Source organism: Mastomys coucha, unplaced genomic scaffold (assembly GCF_008632895.1).
Source record: "Mastomys coucha isolate ucsf_1 unplaced genomic scaffold, UCSF_Mcou_1 pScaffold7, whole genome shotgun sequence".
Taxonomy (NCBI): Eukaryota; Metazoa; Chordata; class Mammalia; order Rodentia; family Muridae; genus Mastomys; species Mastomys coucha.
The window spans coordinates 38,642,993-38,663,548 of NW_022196913.1; the positions used below are offsets into that span (position 1 = coordinate 38,642,993).

The window sequence follows — 20,556 nt, forward strand, 5'->3', positions numbered from 1 at the left end:
GGGGTGATTTCTTTTAAGGTAAGGCTTAAGCAGAGAGTAAGATATGCCCCCCCCCCCTAAAATGTAGGAAAGGTGTGAAAAACACAAAACTTGTCTGAAATGGAAGGCCACACAAACTCTCCGAAAGCTATGCTCAAGCATCTGTGATGACTCCCTGGGGCGCCTTTGCCGGTTTGCCCAGCCCTCAGAAAGCCACTGCAGAGAACTGGGTTTGTGTCATCAGACTATGGTCTCACTGAGCAAGATCCAAACTCTTTAATCTTTTTGTCCCCAGACTTAGGCCTGGAGTGCAATCAGTGAGGTTGCTGGGTATACATATGCCAGAAAGACCCGGACACAGCTTACACCTCCATGGATCAATTCTTTAATAAAACTCAGCACTTGCTATTGTAGTAAATCACTTGCAGAACCAGGAATACCATCAAGTCTGCATTTCTCAGAAAGGAGGGCCATGTATACTGGTATCCATGTCTAATTTCTGTCAGTGACATTCACTGGGTAGCAGTGCCCACCAGATTAATAGAGTTGATGCTGAAAAGCTAGCAACCCAAGCATTTGGTTAAATAAAACCTTACTTTCCCCATCTTTATCCCCACCTTCAAAAACTAGACCGCTCCTGGCACAGGCCTACAGAGACCACTGACAGTTTCATTGCTGAACACAAGGAATGTGTCCATAGGAAGCCCTGGAAATGGTGACTTAGCAAATTCTGGGCTCACAGGAAATCACACTGCATGCTCACACAAATAGACACTAGTTTGAGGAAGGAAATTTCCACTCCTTAAAGTGGTCTGAGAATTTTCTGCAATATTCTCACTGCCTTAGCTAGCTTTCTCAGCTAACCAGTATATAGAAGGCACCAGGAAAACACACACACACACACACACACACACACACACACGAGTTTGTCCGTTGGCATTCCTGACATTCCTATGTCAACAGGCCCAAGACATGATGATTCACACACACACACACACACACACACACACACACACACACACACACACACAAAGATTCTTATGAAAAGAGTAGAATAGGAAACAGTCATCCCACATCCTACATCTGTGTCCTTCAGCAGTCCAATTCCTGACATTATCCAACTGTCTCCCCTCTTGGAACCAGCACCACAGTGTCCTTGTGACCATACAATGCTTTAAATAAAAGTGCTGTGGTATGCTGTCAGAGAAGCAGTTCTGGGCCATGTGGTGTGGTCCTGACTACAGCTTATAGCTGAGTGGACCTGAAAATTGACTTATATTCCTGGGCTCTAGTTTTTTAGCAATAAACAAGATCATGACAGCACCTATGTATAGGTGTGTTGTGAGGACCAGTTACTTTAATGCATGGGAATATCTGATACTTTCTGGTACACAGTGATCAGTAAGCCATCAGCTCCTTTAAAAAAATTATCTGTTTATTCATATGCTTATAAGTGTTTTGCCTGCACACTCATCTGTGGGTCCTCTGGACAAGCAGCAAGTATGTTGCTCAGGCTGGCCTCACTCAAGTAATCCTCTGCCTGTCCCCAGTAGCAGAGAGTACAGGCTCATGCCACTTCACCCAGCTCTCCATTTTTAAATGTATTTTGTGCATCCACTCGGTGCCCCACTGTTCATCTCCATGCTCAAGTTCCTCCCAACGAAGCATAAATTCTCATAATTCAATGGGGCTGCAGGCTAGTCTTGAATGCATTTAAATAGTCCTTTCCACAGGTCTGTCATGGATGTGGACTGGTCAATTCCTTTTTGACTGCATTCTCCAAGTGTCAGCTTCTATCCTGGCATCAATGGCAAACAAAGCAAAGGCACAATGACCCGGAGCTAACCCTGACCACTCCTCCTTGGCTAGCAAAGGTGTGCTGTGCCTTCCAAAGTCCATGTGTCAGGTGTGTTGGTACTCACCAGTCAGCAATGCATCCAGTTATTAGGTAGCCAAAGATTAATCCAACCAGTAAGGAGAACTTAGCGATATGGACTTTCCAGGCATTATCACACACAAGATCCCACTAGAGAGGGGCAAACAGAAGATAAATCAGAGAGACGCAGTCACAGAACTAGTTGCACTCAATGACAAGGACAACATGATAACCTACAAGGGTCTTGGCACTGTCATTGGGGCCATATCACATGTGTCATGAAGAGTATCATTGTGAGCTGCTGAAAATCCAATGGGAACTCTAATTTGTCCACAAAATGAAATGTGGTTCTTTAATTTAAACAGGTTATCTATGTCTGCAAGAAGCGATGCATGAAATCTGGGGGATGTGTACACCTTCTGCCCAACCACCACAGGAAACTGAGGGAGAGGAGAATAGCCAAAGAGACAGGTGATATCCTGGTGACCAGAGCCCTTCACATTTCACAGAGTTGCTGCAATCCAGGTGATGGGAAGGCCCAAGCAATTTCTTATGAGGTGCTATAACAACACAAAGAAATGAAAGGCAAGACTTGCATTTCCACCCCCTTATACCCTCTAAACTCTAGTCTCAGGGAAAAAAGGGGGGGGGGAGTTAATAGTAAATGCTGGAGTATGAGCTTTATATATTCTCTTTCTTTTCCCTCCTTGTAAATTGTATTTACACAAATTACACAGCTAACTACACTATGGGAGTCTTAGACTTAGTCTATTTTTGCAGTTAAGTTTCACTGTTTAATAGGAAAAACTAAAATGATCCTCAGGGCTAGGGAGACGGCTTAGTTCATAAAGTATTTTGTTATATAAATGTTGAGGACTTGAATTTCAATCTCCAAAACTGACATAAAGCTGGGTATGATAATGTTCAGAGCCCCTATAGTGAGATGGGAGATGGAGACAATGGAATCTCTAGAAGCTTGTGAACCAGCTAAACGGGCATACATAGTGGTGAGCAACAAAGAGACTGTCTCAAACAAGAGAGAAGGTGAGAGCTGGCACTTGAAGCTTTCATCTTGACTTTCACATGTGTTACAGCATGTACGTTTACCCACTCACAGACACACTTTCATGCATACACATCGTTCACATGTACACACAAAGGAAGAGAGAGAAAAAGATAGAGGGAGGGATGAAGAGAGGGAGGGAAGGAGGGAGAGAAAGAGATCTTTAATTATTATCTTTCCTATTTGCCAAAGTCTGAGGCTCGCATGCATGAGCACACACACACACACACACACACACACACACAGTTTACCTCTAGGTCAGAGAGGCAACCAAAGGAGGAAGGGTGACTGGTTGGTGCAGTGCAGACTGTACCTCCCATCCTTGCTGTTTTGTGTTGCCATCCATCCTCAGTGGCAGAGAAGCCCTTCTGGCTGGTGCTACAGCTTGGAGCTTTTGAGCCCAGATAAAGGAGTACAAGGGTGGTGGGATACAGATCCCAGCTGGAGATATGTCCCACCTTGGGGAAATTTAGGAAATTGTATAACAAAACAGTGTGCTAGTAGCAGCCAGCAAGGGCGAGAGTTATGGGTGGAAGGTATGGGGCCGAAACTGGAACTAGATGCTGTCTTCTTAGTTGTCTCTAGCTTTGAGCTTCTGCCTATAGGGAACCTAAAATGTAATGTCAAGGATTCTGGTCCCCCCTTGGGATACTTGCTCACCCATACTCCATGGCGGCAGGATCCAGACTTAGAGTAACTTATGCCTTCGTCTACTGAGCTAGCTCCAGATGGTCTGTATCAAAACTTAGGAAGGAAGGCAAGAAGATCAAGCACACGCTGCACAAAGGCCAAGAAGGATGGTTTGGGGCTTGTTGTCTAGATTGTACTCATGTGTCTGGGGAGAGAGCTATTGGCTGCTTGGAGTGTGTTTTTAGAGATGGGAATTCCTTAAAGGAGTTCTCAAAATGCTACAGAACCATAGGTGTTCCAAAGCCTGGGAACAAGCAGGAAGTGTAGATTTGGGAAGCCCCATTCCCAATGCTCTGAGTAAAAACTCCTGCAGGAAGGCTCCGAAATGGGGGGGTTGACAAGCTGTCCAGGTGAGCCTGAGCCATGAGAACCTCCATAAGATCCTACCCTGCCTTACCAAGCCACAGTGGAGCCAACCCATGAGCTTCACCACCCCAGACTTCAATCCTAAGAACAGGAAGGAGCTAACTAACATCCCACAGGAAACACAGACATCATGGCTGACTACACCTTTGTCCACTTGTAAGTGAAATCTGAAGCTCCAAGACAGCTAGAGTAGTTTCTTGGAGACAGCCTGGGAAGCCAACATGCACTGATGTTTCTAGAAGAAACATTTGGTAATAAATACTTTTCTAAGGCCAGAAGGGCAGACTTGGTCTTAAAACATGTTACAGCTTTGTCATAGGAATGTGTGTGCACTGTTTTCCCACCCACATGTAAACACTCTGAGCGAGGCAGCACCTTGCTGGCTCATCCCCCAGCTACACTGCACCTGTGTAGACGTCAGCCTGGCATACTCTTGGCAAGCACTAAGCTGGCCTGACCAGGTTGCTGCCTGGCAGAAGTACACCAGCTGCCGTCTCTTTTCATTCACCCTACTTTTTGAAAACTCCTTTCACATTTCTACCAAGACTCCCCATTGATGAGTTTACTCAAGGTTAAATGATGCAAAAGAGCACATTACACTTATATTAGATGGTTGGGAGACAGGAGACTTTAATCAAAACATCCATGGAAGTGGAGAAAATAGCCTGCAACTTTGCCAACTCAGTCACCTGAGCAATTGCTACACCCAGCCCGGGGCAGCCAGACCCAATTTAGTTGCGGCCTAATAAGTTGTTCAGTAGTCACCTCAAAGTGACCCCTATCAATTAACAATGCCAGAGTGGAAAATTATCAGAACACACAGGGAGATTGAACTCCCTATTGACCTGCTGGTGATAGGAGAGGAAGCCTGGTTGGCATCAATGAGCTCAGCCTCTGTTGGGAATCACCCACCCTGGAGTGGTCGACCAGAGAATCCAGGGCAAGGCAGCCACCTGTGCCCTACAGCTTCCTCAGCTGGATACATATCTTGAGTTAACAAGCACAGCGCCTAGGAGCACCCATCAAGTTTAGCAAGATAAGGTTTACTCATGCTGGGATCCACCTACACCAACACCCTTACCATCCTGGGGGCACATTCCACTGAGCTTTAGGGGAGGGGTGGAGGGGTGGGAGTTGGGGTGGGAATGAGGGAAATCTACGAAGTTGGCTCCCGTGTTTAACTTCTACCAAAAAAATGTACTGGGCACATGAAGTGTGCCCGCACAATCTGTTATCTTGTAAAAAAATCCACCAAAGAATTTCAGAAGTATGAGGAAGCTTCACCATCCCCGGGCTCTCAAATTTGTTCTCATTGCTATAGATAAGATTATGCCGATTAGTTAGATAGGAAGTTAAACTGAGTCATTAGGATTTAAACACTTCATCAGAAAAAAAAAATCTTACTGGAGCAATGTTTGTAAAAAGTCTAAGACCAAGACTTACCGATCTGGATTATTTCTCCTCCATCAATCAATCACCAATGCTAGCAGAACACGGGGAACCTGTCAAATATGCTGAATATTTACCTACCCATGCTAACTACAGCTATAGCCATCCTAATTTCTAGGGGTGAGAGAGATGCTCACTGGACACACAAGACAGCAGGAACCTCCTCCGGATGGACATTCCTGCAGTATGTGCTGCAGGCTAAAAACACTACTTCTGGGACTGTACAAATGTTTGAAATGTGATTTAGGGTCTGCTAATCAGGGGCACACAACAGATAACTTTCCATGCTATCTAGTTCTGATCTCTGGACTGACTTGACCTAAAAGAGAACTAGTTGTTGGAGTGCTTCAGGGAGAATTCTGCTCTGCTGGACAGATCTAGTGGGAATCTAATCTTGGCGCCTACAGCTCTGATGGTGGCTTTATAAAGAGTATGAGTCTGGAGCCAGAAGCTAGGACAGTGACTTCCTAATTTCTAGACTTCCAACTGAAATACTGGATAGGCTGGGTATAAAGTGCTGTGCTGAGAATCTTTCTGGAGCTCCAGCCTATAACTGTCCTAGGGCACCGTTGCCCTACATTTAAACACTGTCTCTTGCAATACCTACAGCAATGTCTGATATTTGTAAATTGCTCCCCTTCCTTGATCGAAAGTCCTTGAAAAAAATGTTCCCAAGAAAGATGGGGGTGAAACTCTCACTCTGCAGCAGAGATACAGCCTGGCATTAACTCTACCTCCTGGAAATCCATTCCCTAGAGAACAATGGGAACGGCCTTCTAATGAAGCAAGTTAATACCCCATCAGCAGGTTTAACAGGGTCATAAAAGCTTCAAGCCACAGTCCATTCCACCATCTCTCTCTTACCTTCTCTGCCACTAACCTCAGAAGCATCCTGCAAATACCACAGGGACCTCTGGCCTCAGACTTAAGGGCAAGACAAATGATTTCACACACCTCATTCTATATGTTAGCTATGTGTTCTGTTCAAAAAAGTTAATTAAAAAACTTAAGAGACAGGGAAAACATGGTAGGTCACTTTTGTACCTATAGATTTTATGGATAGACTACAAGAAATAGGAGTTATATCATTTTAAGGCAATAATCAAATTTCTTGACTTGTTAGAGTGGAGAATTATCATAAGGAAACTAACTGCATGTCTAAAGAAGATGACATAGCTGTCTCCTGAGAGGCTCTGACAGTGCCCAACTAATACAGAAGTAGAGACTCACAACCATCCATTAGACTGGTCCCCAATGAAGGAGCTAGAGAAAGGACCCAAGGAGCTGAAGGGTTTGCAGCCCTTTAGGACAAACATCGATATGAACTACTAGCACCCTCAGAGCTCCCAGGGACTAAATCATCAACCAAAGAGTACACACGGTGGGACTTATGGCTCCAGCAGCATATGTATAGCAGAGGATGGCCTAGTCGGTCATCAATGGGAGGAGAGGCCCTTGGTCCTGTGAAGGTTTATACCCTAGTATAGGGGAATGCCAGGGCCAGGAAGTGGAAGAGGGTGGGTTGGTGAGCTGGGGGAAGGGGGAAGAAACAGGGTTTGTTTTTTGTTTTTGTTTTTGATATTTTTTCGTAGGGGTAACCAGGAGAGGAGATATCACTTGAAATGTAAATAAAGAAAGTATCTAATAAAAAAAAAAGAAGATGGAAAATGGGACATAGAGAAAACAATTTTCAGTAATGAGGAATTCCCTAATAAGATTTATAAGAGGAATCTTTGCAAAGTTGGAAGAGGATAAGTTACTTATCTGATTGTGGAGATTGAATATCTGTGTTAAAAATTAATGGGAGAAAATTACCTAAAGAAAGGAGAGGATGGAGCTGGAGTGATGACTCAGTGGGTACAAGCACTGGCTGCTCTTGCAGAGGACCTGGGTTCAGTTCCCAGCACCTACATGGAAGCCCATAATAGTCTGTAACTTCTATTTCAGAGGATTCTGACATCTATAGGCACCAGACATGCATGGTATACACACAAGCACATACATATATTCATACATACATGCAGACTAACACTCATACACATAAAGTAGAAATATATAATCTTTTTTCAAAGACTAATAGATATTTTTTGTTGTTACTACATTACTAACTTTAATTAGTTAAAATTTTTGTACACCAAAAAATATCATAAATAAAATTATAGATACCTACATTTATAAAACTATACCCACATGTCTTATAATATCATTTATTTTCTTGTTTTATTTTTTAGCATACAGACTAACATGTGTGTGAACACCCAGACAATTTACAAAATATGGAATATAAATGAGTTAGAAAATACCCAGGAAACATTCAATCCTGTTAGTGAAAAATCATATATATATATATATATATACTTTCTAGAGATGTTTTCATCTCAAGAGTGACAAAGAGGTACAGATTTGTACAAGGCGTGGGAGCATGAATCCTTTTTCTGGAAGAAATTTAACAATATAAAGCTCATTATGTTAAGTAGCATCTACCCTTTGGCCCAGCAAACCTCACTTTGGGTAACATTTTTCCCATGGAAATTTTCAGAGATGCCCACAGAGTTTCCCTATGCAGTGACCTCACCAGTTGTAAAGTATAAGACACGAGTTCCTGAGAAAAGGTCACAGGGAAACTCGTGGCCACTGAAAATTCTGCTTTCAAAAACCAACGACTAGCAAAAACTATCATTATGGATTACAGTGTCACCATGCAAAGACATGAGGACAAAAGCTGGTGTTCACAGGGAAAATGAGGCATTCCCTGAAACATGAAGCCCCGAATAGGGCCGTGAGATGGCAGGCAGAGCAAGGCTGGGGGTCGGGGTGGGGTGGGGGGTAGGGCTACTCCCAAGCCTAACTGTCTGAAGCTGATTCCCAGAGCTTACAGGGTAGAAAGAGGACTGACTCTCCAAATGCCTGCTGTTGCTCATGAACTCACACACACACACACACACACACACACACACACACACACACACACGATTTTAAGAAAAAAAAAAGGTTATGAGACTACAATGGAAACTGAGTTTTATTTTCCAGTTCATGCTATTCTTGTAGTCCCTAAACTTATTACGATTAACTGTCAACTGTAACATGGTGATAAGGGTAAGAAGGCAAGACAAAGCTCATTAAAAAAAATAAGAGAATGTATATTCCTTTCACCTTTTAGGAGATATGAATTTTCATGCAATCTAAAAAATCAGACACTGGGGATATAATTTTGTCGGTAGAGTGTTTGCCTAGCATGCACCAAGTTCTAGGCTCTCTCCCCTCACGGCAGAAAACTCAGTGTGGTGAGGCATGTCTGTCATTTCAGGTGAGGTCAGCAGAATCAGAAGTTCAAGGTCATCTTCATCTACACATGGAGTTTAAGAGCAGCTCAGGATACATGAGACCCTATGCTAGTCAACCAGTAAATGAACAAATAATATGTTTACAAGAGTTTTTTTTTTTAAACAGAGTTGGGTATGGTGGAACATGCCTGAAGTCTCGGCTACCCAATGTCTGAAAGACAGTTATTATGAACCTAAGAGTTCAAGGCCAGCCTGGGGTAACTCATCACACTGCTGTTTCAAAGCAAACAAATATTATAAAAAGAAGCTTTGCAGCAGGGCATGGTGGTGTCTGCCTTTAATGCCTACATGTGGGAGGCACAGGAAATGGATCTCTGTGAGTTCCGGGCCAGCCAGGGCAACAAGTGAGACCTTGGCTCAAGATGCATGGGTAGGGAGCTGGGAAGACACCTCAGCTGCTAAGAGCACTGGCAGCTGTTTTAGAGGACCCAGGTTCAATTCCCAACACCCACATGGCAGTCACAATAATCTGCAATCTCTACTTCCAGGGGCTCTGATATCCTCTTCCGGCCTCCACATGCACCACATACATACAAGGTACACAGAGATACATTCAGGCAAAACGTTCATACAAAGAAGATGAATTAATTTTTTTTTTTGCTTTTAAAACAAGCAGCTTGCAATAAATTTTATAGCCTGAAGTCAAGCCATGAAGTTTACTCTGTGGGTTTTGTTTTCTGGGTTTCTGGGTTGTTTAAATGACTATAAGTTGCCCCTAAGATCTCTTAGGGTGGAGTCCCTCATATAAGCTTGTTGCCATCAGTGGACCACTGGGTTTTGCCAGCCACTATATCAGCTGCCTGCTTCATGCCTGAGCAGAGTCATCAGAGATAGAAGGAAATATTTCAGGGCAATGCTACAAAGAAGACAATATGGCTTCAAATTCTAGTGATTTACATAAAACAAAATCCCCAACTGGGTTGCAGGAAATATGGGGTCATTGCTTTTTCTCTCCAAAATAGCATTTTGTAGCCTCCCAGGAACCAGTGTGTTATCCACTGTGGAGGTGCTTTATGCTGCTTTTAAGCTAGAAACGATAGGAATTGTAAGAACATACCCACATATACATACGTGCACACAATAGAAGCACACATACACATGCAAAGATGAGTCACATATGGACAAGAGAAACAGGCTTCACAAGCCAGACTGTAGGAGTGTGTGAGCTACAATTAGCCTCTCCATGCAGAGGCAGCCAAGGCCACCATTTTTAGTATTTCTATTCTAGTAGGATATGGAGTCTTTTTTTCTTAAAAGACTTCATCAAGATTCAAGATATACTGTCTCATTTGAAAAACCTCAGACTCTCTCTGCATTCTCGCCTCTAAGCTCATGCTCCAGTTTCAGGAGGCCTGTTGTCAACAGTAGCCAACACAAGTGCCAATTAGAGTTGGCGTGCTTGTGAGCTTCCTTAAATGACATCATCAACATCCTTGCCAGGTACTCTGGGGAATTTTTTTTTTTCTTTAAAGTTTTGTCTCTGGTTTTTGTTAATTGCTGTTACAATTGCTCTTCATCTCTATTTCCCCCTTTACCCTTACTGTAAGTAAAACAAAAAAAATTAAACAAGCAAACAAACAAACAAACAACAAAAAAAAAAACTAACTAGAGCTTGTTAGAAGAAACTGTAGAAAAATGACTTGCAAGCTGTTTTGGGCTTAAGGGAGAATGAACCCCTCCTGGAAACTCTGCACTCCTGTCTTTCTTTGTTTGTTTGCATTGTTGTTTTTGTTTTCTTGCAGGAAATCCACACCAAAGCCACAGCATTAAAGCTACTTAGGGGTCTTAAAACATCCCATGGCCCCATTTTCATGGCTAACAGTGTGATTTGTTTTCAATTCCTCCGACCCCAGGCAACACTTCATCTCCTTTCCTAAACAGTGTTCTTGGGCCTGGCTTCCCTGCTTTTCCAGTAGCTCTCTGGCACAGAAGGGCAAACTATGATGCTCCATTGACCAAAGCTGAGGCTTCCTGCATTTTTACCAAACTGGATCATTTTTCACCAGCAAGGTTTACAGGGAAACAAGATCATCACCTCTGTGGAATGACCAGCTGATGTGGGATTATTTCTGGAAAAATGATACATGGAGTCGCTTACTCCTTTCCTTGTCTTTAAAAAGGAGCACTACGTGGTAGCCCTAAGCAGAGTTCTATACTGTGGAAGAGTCTTATTCTCTTTATAGAAACCTCTATGTCATTTGGGGGAAGTTCAACAGATATCCACAAGGCAGCAGAAACTGCTAATAAGCAATGCTTCTATTAACCAAACTTTGAGAAATCTTGCCCTGATCTGCAATTGTGTACTTCATTAATGACCATCACCTGTAAAAAAGGAAAGGAATTAAGAGTTAATGGTATAAGAGACATGAGAATGAGGGGAAGGAAGAGCTCAACTCCACAAAGCTTTGAGTGTCAAGACACCCTCCACATTCTCGGCAAAAATCAAGAGATGCACACTAATTTATCCCAAGTAACAAACACTGCCACTTGAGAAACTCCAACTTGTGTCCTGAATAGCTCAGAGAGCCTCTCCTAGTGTGACACAGTGATGAACAAACCTGGTCTGTCACACCAATATTTAAGCACGCCTACACATTCAGGAAAAGAGCCAAGTGTGAGAAACTTCTGATTGAGATCAGAACACCCTCAGACTGGTCAGCTATGCTGAGGACTTTAGGAGAAGGCTTGGTGAAGCACAGCTCCCTGAAGTTCTCTCTGTAGCTCACGCACCAGATCACCTGTCTCAAGCCTGAACTCCAGCTCCTGTTAGGACCTCATAGCTCCCTAAAGCCTCAGGACCCTTCATGGAATTGCTCTTCTGTGTACCACTCCGCCCTGTCTGCCCCAGACATGTCTGGCTCAGCATCTACTTGAAAGAATGATATCTGTCCCCACCAAGGACTAGGGCGTGGCTCAGTGGCAGAATGCTTTTCAGTGTGCTAGACTCTGGGTTCCCTTCTCAGCACCATAAAATGGCCCCTCCAATCAAAACCTATGCTCACCATATTCCGTCACAGTATGCCAGACCTTCCTCACTGCTTATGTGTTTTTCTGTCAGTGAGCTGATGGCACCCTTGTAAGCAGAAGACTAAGAGAAAGAGTCATGGATTGCAAATGCAGAAATGAATACAGTTCCACATTCCCATCAGGGCAATCATCTCAGCTGAAGGTCTCTCTCCCAGGCTAGATCAAGGTCCCCTTCTCAGTGCTCCTAGAACATTCTGCATTCACGATAAAGACCCAGATGATTGAATTATACTGTAATTGCCTGTTTACAAGTCCTTTTTACTAGCTCAGGAGCTGGAAAACGATAGCCTATGGGCACAGTACAATTCTGCACCTACTTTTGTAAATAGTTCTGTTAGCAGACAAGCCGGTCTTCACCTATATGTTAACTATACGTGCATATGTGTTACAATAGCAGTGTGGGCCCCAGTACAGATGACAGCATCCCCTCCATGCTCACAAGGAGAAAATAGTTCACTATTTGATCTTTGTAGCATCATCATCAAAACTCAAGTTTGGATGTCTTTGTGGCTGTTTCTGGAAACTTTTAACTGAGGAAGGAATGTGGGTGGCACCATCCCATGTGTCCGTGGGGTCCCAGACTGGAAAATAAAAAACCAGAGACTGTGAGCTTAGCATCATATGCATCTCTCTTTCTCTCTACTTCCTAACTGTGGATACTGTATGACCACTCTATGCTCCTGCCTTGACAGACCACAGCCTCAAACATGAACATCAATAAATTCTTCCTCCCTTGCATTGCTTCTTATCTGTATTTTGTCACAGCAGGTAGAAAAGTAACTAATGCAAAAATGTCTTTTCCTTTTTGAGACTGGGTTTCCACATGTGGCCCACCCAGGCCTCTAGCTGCAGCCTTGCCAGTCTTCTGTATTACAGGTGTGAGGCACCATTTTGTCTTATTTCTCCATGCTTACTCATTAAGCCAAGGACTTGGACAGAGGAGGGAGGAGGGGCATTGCCCTGGAGGACTCCTGCTCCCAGAAGGCTCCTCATGCGTGGTGTGTTTGCTGAGCCACAGTGTTTATATCCTTACTCCTTTGTTTCTTCAAGATTTCTTCAAACATACTTTATTTAAATAATATATGATAGTATGCAAAATTTATGCCAGAGCATAGTTTTGAAATGTTGTACTCTGTTGTTTACTATGAGTAGCATGCCCCCAGGGAAAGACATTATTGTTTTATTATTAAAATTGATAGAGAGATAGGTGCATGGAATTTTTCTTTTTAAAAATAAAGAGTTCCTCTTTAAAAGACAAATGTATTACCAGGCAGTGGTGGTGCATGCCTTTAATCCCAGCACTTGGGAGGCAGAGGCAGGCAGATTTCTGAGTTCAAGGCCAGCCTGGTCTACAGAGTGAGTTCCAGGGCACCCAGGTTTTTTTTACAGAAAAACCATGTCTCAAAAAAAAAAAAAAAAAAAAAAAAAAAAAACAAAAAAAAAAAAACCAAAACCAAACAAACAAAAAACCAAAAACCAAAACACAAAACAAACAAACAAACAAACAAACAAAGACAAACGTATTTCATAAATTAAGCACTCTTCGTAGGCACTCTGCCAGCTGCTTTGACCAGGCTGTCCCTCACTCATCCCCAGAGACCTGTTTCACAGGTACTGCCATCCATGGGAATCAAGAGTGGTGCCTGGATATGGCCATCAGAAGTCTAGCAGCGACTCACGGTGACAGCCCAGATTTTTGAGTTGGATGGACAGGCATCTCCATTCCAGTTCTGCCTTATGACAGCCATGTGAAGGTCGAGGAATCAACCCTTGTGCTAGCTCTGTTTCAACAGCTTTGGTGTGGGAGACACAGACCTTCCAATGCACAGTTGCTGTGGGGTCTAGAGCAATGCTGGAGGCGGGGCCAGAGCAGTGACGGCACATACTCATGCTTTCTGTTGTTTCATCAGCCTGATGAGCTTCCAAAAGCTTTTAATTCATTCAGTTACACCGAGCTGGTCCGACTATGGGCTGCTTTACTATTCCACAGCATGTCTGCATGGCCAGCATTGGGTAGAAGGGAGTGGAGGTGAGGATAGAAAAGGCATGTGAGGACCAACTGTGCTCCTAGCTGCAGTATTACATGGCACTCTCCACATTTTTCAAGTCCTCCTAGATCCAGAGCATGATGCTCTTCACTTTGACCTTCCCAAAAGCATCCTAGGAATTGCAACCCAGCTCTCCTTAGCACGTCTTGCAATCAGCCCTTAGAGACACCATCTCTCTGACCTTGAGAAAAGAGGGCCAAGATGGCTCTCCAGAGCTCATGTTAGACTCCAGTGGGTGCTGAGTTTCCCTCCTTGAATGATTAATCTCTTATAAATGCTCTGAAGAACTGGCAGTGTAACAGCCGAAGGTGACCAAGCAGTCTGGCTCCTCCTAGTCTGGCCTGGGTTCAGCTGGGGCTCAACCCTTCAGACACAGCCCTGGGGTCTAGAGAGGCAGAGGTGTGGCTGTACTCCATGCAGACACTGGTGAGAAAGGGCCCCAGGCCATGTGTGTGCCTCTGGCATCTCCGGGGACAAGATAACTAAGAAATGGTTGTCCAAGACGTCTTCTCAAATCAAAGCAAAAGGCACCTGCAAGTGAAGGTGGGAAGACTTCTGGAAGGGTGCTGCCAGCTGTCAGCTGCTAGTGATCAGCTTTCTGGGGCCAGATGGATGGGCATAGGCTGGGAAAACAGAGTATGCTGAAGAAAACTCATATCCTGGCAGAGAGTTCTTCATAAGCTAAGGTTGTTGCAAAGTTGCCCACTCACGGCCTTCACCATAATCTTGCAACCTTGACTCCTGGTAGACTTCAGCCCCTCCCACCTGCCTCAGGTTGTGAAGTCTGTAATAGGTCTGGAATAAGTAGCTCCAGAGGGTTCTCCTGTTGGCACTGGGGCTAGGATTCTAGTGACATGCTGAAGTTGACTGTGACATGGTATTTGTGGCATGGCTGAATTTAACAAATCAAGATACTGGAGTTCCTTCACAGTCCTTCCAAAGTGAGGCTCTCTGTGCCCATGGTTAGTCAACGGAGTGCAGCCCTGCCAAAGTGTGGCAGGGGACAATCAAGCGGGCTCATGCAGCCAAATCAAATCCTCCAAATCAAATCAGAATCAGAGGGCAAGATGAACAGATAAGCCAAATGATTCATGGGGAGGATAAAAATGGCTCAGTGAAAGTATAAAATCCTTACTGTAAGAACCTGAACCTGTTGAACAGAATCTTTCTTTCTTTCTTTCTTTCTTTTTTGTTTTTTGTTTTTTGTTTTTTGGTTTTTGAGACAGGGTTTCTCTGTATAGTCCTGGCTGTCCTGGAACTCACTCTGTAGACCAGGCTGGCCTTGAACTCAGAAATCTGCCTACCTCTGCCTCCCAAGTGCTGGGATTAAAGGCACACACACCACTGCCTGCCTTTGTTGATCTGAATTTAATCTAAAGAACCCGTGTAAAGGTAAAAGGACTGAACAGGTCTGTCTACCTCTGCAGGTACTCGTGCATGCACACACTCATACAATGTGCACATGCATCATTCACACACACATATTCTCTGTATGTGTATCTCACACATACCCATACCATGCACCTCTCTCTCTCTCTCTCTATCACACACACACACACACACACACACACACACATACACATACACACTCATAATAGTAGTAGTAGTACTAGCAGCAGCAGCAGTAGTAGTAATTTTCAAAGTGAATGGTCCATGAAAGGAACCCTTTTCACTCATAGTCACTGCTACATTAGCAGATGATACGTTTACCGGAGGCATCAATCCTCAAAGGGCATCAGTAGGTAGTCACCTAAGTAAAGGAATCGGGCTAGATATGGAGTTCATGTAAGACCCTGGGTTCACTCCCAGCAGCAGAATACAAAAAAAGAAAAACAATGGTGGAGAGAGGGATCAATTGCTAAATAATTTTAAAAAAATGTTCAATTAAAGAAAGTTAAGCTGGTCTTTTGGCTGCAGCAGCTGTCTTCCAGTAATTCAACAAAATGACCAACACAAGGGAAAGACGAAGGGCACTCACTCTGTTTTCTAGTCACATGGCATTGTTCCTCTGGCCACATACATGTGAATCTACAAGAAGGGTGATATTGTGGATATCAAGGGAATGGGCATTGTTCATAAAGGAATGCGCCATAAACATTACCACAGCAAAATTGGAAGAATCTACAGTGTCAACCAGCATGCCATAGGCATCATTGTAAACAAGCAAGTTAAGGGCAAGACTCTGGCCAAGAGGATCATTGTGTGGACTGAACACATTGAGCACTTGAAGAGCAGACAGCTTCCTGAAGTGGGTGAAGGAGAATAATCAGAAAAAGAGGGAAGCCAAAGAGAGGGTCACCTGGGTCCATCTGAAGCGCCAGCCTGAGCCACCCAGAGAAGCGTACTTTGTGAGGACTAACAGAAAGGAATCTGAGCTGCTGGAGCCCCTTCCATACAAACTCATGGCCTAATGTACAAATAAGGAATAAAAGACCTGGAATGCAAAGTGAAAAAAGAAAAGAAAAGAAAAAAAGAAAGAAAGTTATGCTGGTGTCTCCTTTGCAGGGCTTTCTCAGCACCTCTAACATATCAACATAAATCCTAGAAGAAAATTCATGCTCTGTTTGACACATTTTTCAACCTTACTTGGAAACTATCTCCCCTACATACACTTTGAGTGGCAGACAGTTGGACTACAGAACACAAGAGTTGCTTACATGTATGTTCTGCTTTCCTTCTGTGACCTAATGCTGTCTACGAACAGAATACAAATCATAAACCATGGAAATGCTACCTGAAAGGCTGGGGTGTAACAATCTTGTTGTTCCAGCATCATCTGAGGGGGAAGAAGCAGGGTTTGTGGGTGTTGAAGCATGCTCATCCTAAGCAACTTTGTGCCTTCCCTCAGAAAAAAATACAAAGGGTATTTCTGTCTTCTCAGGAGGTCATCAGTACCAACTGGATAGGACATGGGCAAATATTAAATGCCCTTAGGATGTGACCTGCAAAAGGTCAGCCACAGCTGAAAGCAGTCAACTGTGACAAGTCTACCTTCTGAAAAAGTCTGACTGCACAGAAGACACATGTACCCCTCTGACAGGACAGCCATCTAGCTGGCCAAGGTTCAATGGCAACTCCGTGCTGTATGGACAATTTCTTACATGACCTTTAGCCTCTCCAAACTCGTCTTGCTGTCCCAAAACAAAGCGGTGTGGCACAAAGTACTACCTGCTTGTATGTCTGGAATGCTGCTGGTCTTAATAGCAAAAGTGCCCATCCCTGAAATCATGGGTAAAGTGCGCTCTACACATGAAATCTAATTTCATCCATCCCGAAAAGGGAAGGAGACCATGGTGCAGGCTCCAGCACAGAAGACCCTGAGTACACTATGCTCAGAGTAAGTTGTCTCAGAAGGATGCACACTATACGATTTTACTTATGTAAGATCCCTGGAGGACCCAAATGCATAAACGCAGGGCATGTAGGGTGGCCAGGGCTGGATAGAGACACAGGAAGTTGAAGGGTACAGAAGGCTCAACTGGAGAGACGAAAAGCCCTGGAGGTAGAGAGTGGCAATTTCTACATAATGTGAATGAACCACACAATTTAAAAACAGCTAAGATGAAAAAAAAAAAAAGAGTTTTATTATCTATATCAAATACAGATGCACAGTACTCCAAAAACCCAAGTCAAGGCTTGTGCAGACAGCCCTGGAGCAGCCCCTGCCTTCAAGCCTATATTCAGTCTTGTTTGCCACCTTCCTGAGAAATGTTTGCGATCTAGTCCATGAAATACAGCATCTTCTGCCACTGGCAGGCCACCAGGAAGTCATTTGCTGTCTGCAAGGGTCCTTTTCTCCCAATCTTGCCCATGGATGACATAACAGAAGTGGTCTACGCAACAGTAGAAAGAGTAAGTAACCTATCCCACTCACATGGTTATCCTCTCCACCCAGCCTCTCACAACATCCAAGACAGGCTATCCTAGATCTCAGGCTCTGTCCTCACATCAGCAGCTTTTCTCCCTCTGCTTTACTGCCCAGTGCCAGAGGCCAGGAGGCCCTGCCAAGAGTCATCAGCACATGCAAGGGTTAAGAAATGGGAGGCAGGTGAGATAAGGCTGGGAAGGAGGAGAGCCATACATGAGCTGGACACTCAGGCAGAAAGAATGGGGACAGTGCAGGGGCAGGTTCTTGGGTAACTTCTCACACACACGGTGTTAAGAGTTGAACTTTTATCATTGGTAGAATTCAGAGACTATTAAAATCCAACCTCAAGCCAAAGGTGATTCAGTGGCAGAGCATGTGCTTAGCATGTACAAGGCCTTGGGCTTATTTCTCATCACCAAAAGACTTCCAATATACTTTGGGATTTTGAGGGATACTGTTAACTGTTTAAATATCTAGGAGTTGGTGTGGTGGCATATGCCTTTAATCATAGCATTTTGGGAAGCAGAAGCAGGAAGATCTCTGTGAGTTCAAGGCTAGTATATTTTACATGTCTTATCCCAGCCAGGATCAATGAGATCCTATCTGAAAAACAAAAACAAAAACAAAAACAAAAAAAAAAAACAAAAGAACAACAACAACAACAAAAAGTCCTAATCAAGGATATTAACCCAAGGACCAGCCTTTCAGAATATGCCATCTATGAGTAGACATGAGGCTTATAAGCTATTGCCCAGTCTCTAATGAACAGGTTTGAGACAGGAGAAATACCAAAAGCAATAGGGTCAGTTCTAGATACCAGCCATCCCTTTACTTGATTAGCTAAGGTTATCCACCCCAGTGTTTTAGATTTGGAAAGTAGGGCTAGAAAGGAAATTCTAAAATAGAAGGCATTTAAGGACATCTAGAAAGCATCCTAAGTTGCCTGGGAACAAACTGAGTCAGAGGAAAAAGGTCCTGAAGTGGGGGTACAGAATGGCCTGGTATGTCTAGGACAAAGGGACCATTTGCTAGAGTTAAACTCATTTACATGTTCTGGCCCATCAACCATTCTGCTTTAAGCTTGAAAGTTAACTTTCTAGCAAGGTCTAGAAAGATGGCTTAGTTGCTTGCTTCTCTTGTAGAGGTTTTAGCAACAATGACAGGCAACATATACCTGCCTAGGACTCCAGGTCCAAGGGATCCAATGCCTTCTTCTGACCTCCAAGGTCAGCTAACCTTACATGCACATATCTTAATAACTCATATAAATAAACATAATTAAAAAAAGAAATATTTTTAAAGTTAACTGAAGGGAAACTGAAACAACGATGTAAGGTATTATACAGACTGAGTTTCCTTATCTGAAACAGAGATTCTCCAGGTTTGGGATTTCTTTTTCTTCCCTACATTTTGAAATATTTACATTAATATATTGGAAGAAACTTGATGCTAAGCACAAAGTTCACTTTTGTCTTATAGACACTGTGTATGAAAGGCTTGAAGGAAATACTGTGTAATATTTTTTCATAATTTCATGCCTGAAGCAGAGTTTGGTGGTCTAGAATTTTCTACTTGTCCCATCATGTTAACATTCAAAAAGTTTCAGGTCTTTTTGAATGTAAAGTCCCCACAGAAAGGACTGGAGTTAGAGGCCAGTGAAATGCACATTCACTCTGCAGAAGGACTCCTTCCCCATCCATCACTGTAGAAACCCTCACGAAGCCTCATGAACAGCACCTTTTCTGCTCTAGAGAGTCAATTCCAATCTTGAGCAATATGCCATGGCTGCTCAGTGAGGAGTTGATAGCCCAGGTGTGAACGTAGCCCTCCTGCCCTGGGCTCAGGGTCCCTTGTCTACCTCTGCTCCAGGCATCAGTGGGTACACACCTGCCTCTCTTTACTGTGTCAGCAAAGACTCCTCTAATCACTGCAACCTAGAAAGAAGGTTGTCTGCAACTCAAACCCCAACATGTGTTCAACACACTCAAGGTCCTCGGCATAACTCACATCACAAAAAGAAGACAACATAAATCACCGTAGTTTGCTCCTTTGATAGATGCTGCTATTGTTGGAAATATCCCAGTCAAGGATTCCAGCCTTTGAGAAGAAGACCAAATTCCTGGCCCTGCTCCTCCATGTTGTTAGCAGGGATGGCCTTGGCCACCTTGGATCTAAGGAAAGCAAAACTTGCAGTAGGTCACTTATCTGTCTTTTCTCTTGAGCACCATCATTTCAATAGCCACGAGGCTGAGGAAAGCATCACTTAAGAGTATTTGGAGAGTCCACCTCTAAATGGTTATCTTATTGGAAGACCTTCCCCAGTTGCTTAACCTGCTTTGTAAGGAGCACACAGCCCCATTAAGGGTGACATGCTTACACAACCACAAACTACATAACACTCAGATTGGCTCACAAATCAGAGCAGCATGAACATCCTTCAGGACAGTCTAGATTCTTGTATATTCCAGTCAAATGGGATACCCACCTATCCCCACTGCTCTCTTCAAGGATATCAGGTGGGAGGTGAACTGGGAAGGCAGCTGGCTTCTCTTACTGACTCGCGCCCACCCAGTACTTCCTTGGTCCCTCTTGAACTTTGTAAAGTGGTTCCTGCAGGACAGGTTTTATTAGCAAAGAATTCTAGTCCCTTGTTCACTGGAATTGCCCTACAAACAGGACTCTCCTCTCTAGTCCTTTGCATTTTATACAGGGCTGTATGAGAGTAGGCATGAATGGCATCTGTGTTGTCTGGGGGTTTGCCTAAGGATTTTTCAGCCCCCAGGGTTTGCTCTTACAGAGTAATTTTCACAGAGTGGAGGATGAAGAGGCTATGAGGAGGAGGGATG

General features: G+C 43.7%; 1 protein-coding gene across 2 annotated transcripts in view; it reads right to left on the reverse strand.

The window, feature by feature from the left end:
• Slc22a23 (solute carrier family 22 member 23) overlaps window positions 1–20,556 on the reverse strand; it is a 161,533-nt gene that overhangs the window by 120,250 nt on the left and 20,727 nt on the right. For both annotated transcript variants that reach the window (XM_031359170.1, XM_031359171.1), the window contains exon 2: window positions 1,902–2,005. In XM_031359170.1, coding sequence (XP_031215030.1) covers window positions 1,902–2,005 — 104 coding nt within the window. The remainder of the gene's footprint in view (window positions 1–1,901; window positions 2,006–20,556) is intronic.